The sequence below is a fragment of the Nematolebias whitei genome, chromosome 12, assembly GCF_014905685.2.
Source record: "Nematolebias whitei isolate Nwh7 chromosome 12, NemWhi1, whole genome shotgun sequence".
Classification (NCBI taxonomy): Eukaryota; Metazoa; Chordata; class Actinopteri; order Cyprinodontiformes; family Rivulidae; genus Nematolebias; species Nematolebias whitei.
In genome coordinates, this window is record NC_056509.1 from 34,043,965 (window position 1) to 34,049,815 (window position 5,851).

The following is a 5,851-nucleotide window of genomic DNA, read 5'->3' on the forward strand; positions in this document are numbered from 1 at the left end:
ATGTCTTTGCCTCAAACCACGTTATTGCAGATTTTCTTCGCAGCTGCTCTGCACCAGGACCAGTGACGTCATCGCTGCAGATGTTGACAGGTAACTTTCACTCTGCACCTGCCTGTGAAGACCTGTCACCGCAGCTGATGCTGACTTCTCACCTACGGCCAATAATAAATAAAAACTGTTCTTTTTGTACTCTTGTGTTTGGCTTATTTTGAATCCAAAACCTGGATGTGACAGTTCTGTTTGGAGGCAGGAAAACTCTGCATTCCTGCATAAGAACCTTATCCCATCTGTGAAACATGGTGGTGGTAGTATCATGGTTTGGGCCTGTTTTGCCGCATCTGGGCCAGGACGGCTTGCCATCACCGATGGAACAATGAGTTCTGAATTATATCAGAGAATTATAGAGGAAAATGTCAGGACATCTGCCCATGAACTGAATCTCAAGAGAAGGTGGGTCATACAACAAGTCAATGACTCTAAACACACAAGTGGTTCTACCAAAGAGTCAGAGTTTATTTATTGTCTTTCGCACCTCATGTGGTACATGTGGTGGAGTGAAATTATGTACACAGGGTTCCTTTTACATCCAACAATAAAATGTAAAAGAAAAACAGTAATAACATCTAAGATATGAACTAAGAAAAACATCAGCTAAATATACACTAAGCACTCATAACATAAAAACATTACGTCGAACATCAGCACAAACATGAACATGAGTGTATGAGCAGATGAGCACGCATGAACACATCAACATTGAAACAGATCAGCAGCAACATGAAACAGATCAGCAGCAACATGATGTGATTTTTTCACAGTGATTATTCTGGTTAGAGATTCATGAGTCCAACAGCCTCAGGGTAGAAGCTGTTCCTCAGTCTAGTGGTTCTACACTTAATGCTCCTCAACCTCCTTCCTGAGGTGAGTGGGGCAAAAAGTGTGTGTGCTGGGTGAGTGGGGTCCTTCATGATGCAGGTGGCCCTCTTCCTGCATCTAGAGGTGTAGAAGCTAGATACAGAAGCTGTTCTGTATGGAGGAATGGGCTAAAATTCCTCCAAGCCAGTTTGCAGAACTGATCAACAGTTACTGGAAACTTTTATTTGCAGTTATTGCTGCACGGAAGGTCACACCAGATACTGAAAGCAAAGGTTCACATACTTTTATCACTCACAAATATGTAATATTCGATCATTTCCCTCAATAAATAAATGAACAAGTATAATATTTTTGTCTCATATGTTTAACTGGGTTTTCTTTATCTACTTTTAGGACTTTTGTGAAAATCTGATGATGTTATTGGTCATATTTATGCAGAAATATAGAAAATTATAAGGGGCTCACAAACTTTCAAGCACCACTGTGTGTGTGTATATGTATATACTGTATACACACTTCAGGGAATGCAGTCAAAATCTAAATTTTATGAATGGACAAGTAAAAATGACATGACTTTCCAGATTGTAAACAGTTAGATGTTTGTAAAGATGGAAGGTATTTCCATAATTGTTGGATAATCTTTACTTTCGAAGAAGTACATAATAGATACGGGTAGTTTGTAGTCACGCAAAAGAGAACCGCAGTGGGTGGTAGTACCGTTAAAAATTAATTCAACCAAGTCCTTCTATTGCTTTCATCCCCTCTTATATTACAACCTTTGAGTCAAACAAAGAAACTTGGCAAAGAAACAAAGCGTTGGAGAGACAAAGCTAGTGTAGGTTGGAGGTAAGTAGAGATACAGTTTCAATGGGTCACTGGAGATAAGCCCATCAGATTAATAAAGCACAGTCTTCTCACAATTTAGGGACCGGTTGACAGTTTGGCTGGAGATATGAGCACTTCTTTTTATGTTATTTTAGCCTGCTTGAACATAAATTGAACGACCGTTTTAAGTACTGTCGTTTGACCACACAAGAAACAAACAAGAATAGGCAGTCCATCTCATAGCTTGACATTTCTTAATATTAGTAACGGCATGTGTGTCTGTGCTTGTGATGGAATGCATACCTTTCACCTGGAGAAAAGTGAGGAGTGCACTCATCGGATTATGGACTTAAAAGACGATCTACGTAGAAACTGTAATTTGAGCCTCTTTGATGGTGAAAGTCTTGCTAAGAAACAGAATTTATGGACGTATTCCTCAAATGTTTCAGGCAAGAATCAAGGGAACAAAAGCTGTAGGCCTTTTTATCTTTATACAATTGCAGATATTCACATTTTATAGACACTTTAATAAACAAACAACTAGAGATTTATTATTTAAAGCATTTAAAATAGCATAGTTATGATTGATGATCTTTAAAGAGCAATTGCCAAAATATTGATTTCTGTTTTAGGATAGTAAAAAAATATCATTTTAAACTTAGGGTATGCAGTACTATTTTCTAGTACAAGAAGCTCACATTTAAAAATGTCAAATGTAACCAGATTTGTGTTCAGTTAGTTGAAAAATTGTGTTTTTTAGAACAAGAATCTGCACCAAATTTATTTTAAAACTAATTTGTAAGAACTGATTATGAGCTGCATACTCTTTTTGCTGCATTCATATAAAATATAATAAGAAAAAAAACTTTGACTTGTTTGCATCTTCTGCTCATTCATCGTGCAATGCCGCATTCTGCAGGACTCACTTTGATTTGTTTAAATTAACAAGTGTGCAATCTTAATTCAGTATAAAAATGCATTTTGAAATTGTCACAGTTTGTTGAGATTGCACGCAGAAATGCAAACACAAAGAGACAAAGAAAACAAAAATAAATTTACTAAACCAAACCAAAAGACTGACATGGCAGCAAAAACTACAAATTACCAAACTGGCGTAGACATGGAGGAGACCCAGAGGTTGCATGAAGCACAATGCCAGACTAAATATGTTATGAAAGCTGAAGGACTTTATGGACATGGACTGATGAACACCTGGGCAAAATGACAACAGGGAACAGGTGAGTGACAGGAGCTGAGGAGCAGAAGGAAGAGTGAACTGATGCAACGGGACAAAACTGAAACAGAAAGGAACCTAATTTAAAAATAAACTCATGCAAATATAATAAACAGCTCATAACACAAAGATCCTGACAGAAATACATGAAACCCACAGTTAAAATGTAAAAACTAATTTATTTTCAAGATGTAATAAAGCATTAAGATAACATACATGACATAAGATATTTTATTGTGGTTTGTGTATAAAGTAGTAACTTTTAATTTCTGTTCGGAGATCTTAGTTGAATTGGTCTCATAGATTTGGCAGACTTCAAAGTCGGTGTTTCTAGAAAATAAAACACCTTTAAACTACTTGTAGCTTATTGCTGAGAAAGTGTAATGTAATGGAAAGCAAACTCTCCTGTCAAGCAATCAGTCCAGTTCTCGCAGCTTTTTTCCCGTCTCTGCAGCATTTTTGCAGCTGTACAGCCATTTGATTATACGAGCATTGCGCTCAATGACCGATGTTCCTTGATGTGTTTTTTTAAGCAACTCATCCTCGAGCAGCCCGTCACTGTCACCGCTGCCCTTGGAGAAACCGTCGTCTGACGTGGAGATGCTGACACTCCGAATGTTTATAGCGATCTCGTCCGAGCGAGCCGAGAAGTTCTCCCTCCCCAGAGACTCGATCACCTCTCCGTCCAGGCCGCAGAACTTGAAAAACGCATCGAAATCGGCAAAGTTCTTGGAGTACCTGGAGCTGATGTCGGAGTGGGACCGGCCAACCCTGTTTCCAGACCTTCTCTCAATTTCAGGAACTGCAAGGAAACCTCCAGTCGTCCCAGTATAACTGCTTGGGTTGCTACATTCCTCTGACGTGCCATTTGACCTTTTGTCTGGCTCAGAAACATCTACACGGAGGCCACATTCCTTTGCTGTCGCCCCAGGTGTGGTAATTTTTTCCGGCGGTCCTTCAGTCTTACATTCCTTGTCAGTGACTTCACATAATGGGACACCTTTCTTTACAGAACTGAGCAGCAACTTATGAGTCATAAGATGTTTCTGGTCATTTCCTGACCCTTGGAGTAATTCACATTTTTGTCTGTAAAGTAGAAGTGAGTCTTGTCGTTTTCTGTAACTGAGCCGATTCCCTTTCCCTAATAGGCAAGGTTGCGCAACACCTTTATGCTCAGATGAGCTACTTCCTAAGACAGGATTTGCACAACGGTTCAAGCTTCGGTTTGAAGACTCATTGCTACTCACAGAAGCTGAGCCAATACTGATAATCGGCTCCTGCGTTGAGTTGACCACTTGCTGGCTTTTGACGTAACTGGGTTTGCTGGCAGCGAGCCTTTCTACAGCACTCACGCGTCCTTTTGTCTCGTTCTCCCGTTCCATATGCTTTCGAAGATATTCGGGACCCTTCACAAGGATTTTTGTAGCCTCGCGCTTCGTCTCCATCCCTACTTTGGGGAAAGATCAACTCCACTATTTCCAGACAGTTTTTAGTTTGTAGTCCAGAGTCAGAGCTGAGGATTCCATACAAGCCCGCTCTCTGCCTGAGCACGAATCCCAACAGGAGACTTCACCTTGTCTGTTCTAACATATCACTTCACCCCTCCCATCCTGCGCAAGGCTAGTTTTAACCAAACACAAGCCTGTTCAAAGTACACCTGATACCACCCCGAGTGAGAACAATGAAAGCTGAAACTACTGCAGACTGTTTCAGCCCCCTTCTTAATGAGGAAATGCAGGATTTTTTTTTTTTCCATGACAAACCTCCAACAAGACAAACCTCATATTATCTTCAGGGAAAACTGGTTCAGGACACATCTTTCTTCTAATACCGTTTATTCAGGTATTTCCCAGAAAATGTGGCTCATCGTTATTGTGAGAAAAAATGTTGCACAATGAATAGTTACACATTCTTGAATCAGCCATAGTGTGTCATGCTGGACCGTCAACGACTTGTAGATTTTAGTGATAATCAATGGATACTTATCAGAATTTTTTATTTTTATTTTTTCTTCATTTGGCTGCTCTCTCCTTCAGGGGTCACCACATGCGAACTAACTCGCACGAAGACATGGCAGTCAAGTTAATTGTACATAGCTTTGAATCTCCTCGTATTGCAAAGTTACACATCTACCAAAGTACACATCTTACCAAGTTTTAGTTTTTTCTGTTTGTTAAGTAGCTTTTTATGGAGACCTCAAAGTTCGTGTGGCAGTTTCAGTGAGTGCCATAGAGGAACACACATGAAGCAAGACACACAAACTCAAAGTTACTGAAAGACTGGTGATTTTACTAGCTGTGTAAAGTACCAATACTTTTAATGCTTACAAACACTCAGTTTTAGGCGAATATTACATTTATTTGTCTCATAATAACACATTATCCTTCCCACATAGCTGATCGCCTAATCGGTTTCTGACTAATCAATAGAAATTGTCTAGTGGTTCATGAGATATTTTAATAACAGATTGACAGATGCACACTGGGAAAAATATAATTCACCTTGGCCTTTCAGTGGCAGGTGGTAATAAATAATGACTTGTTTGTAGACACAATTTGACACCAGCTAGTGCAGTCTAGAAGTATTTTATTCTGTTGGACTAGAGCAGAATTTCTTCTTTGTGCCAAGATTTCCTGATCTATGCACTGATGATCAATTCTAAGGATAAGAAAACAAAATTTTAATAAATGATATATGTGGAGACGAGCAAAAAAAGATTAAAAAAAGTACATACATGTGAGTATTTTTATTGACTAGCTTAATTTTTTTACAGCAGTGGGTTTCTTTTCAACATCTTTTGATGTAATGTATATAGGTTGTGAGTCAATTTTGCCATCCATCCATCCATCCATCCATCCATCCATCCATCCATCCATCCATCCATCCATCCATCCATCCATCCATCTATCTATCTAT

The 5,851-nt window shown here is 39.1% G+C and overlaps 1 protein-coding gene across 1 annotated transcript; it reads right to left on the reverse strand.

Moving 5' to 3' along the window:
• Window positions 1-3,351: 3,351 nt before the first annotated feature.
• fam110c (family with sequence similarity 110 member C) lies at window positions 3,352-4,633 on the reverse strand. Its single transcript, XM_037685464.1, has one exon. It carries the CDS (start codon window positions 4,378-4,380, stop codon window positions 3,352-3,354), a length of 1,029 nt encoding a protein of 342 aa, XP_037541392.1. The 5' UTR covers window positions 4,381-4,633.
• Window positions 4,634-5,851: the final 1,218 nt, after the last annotated feature.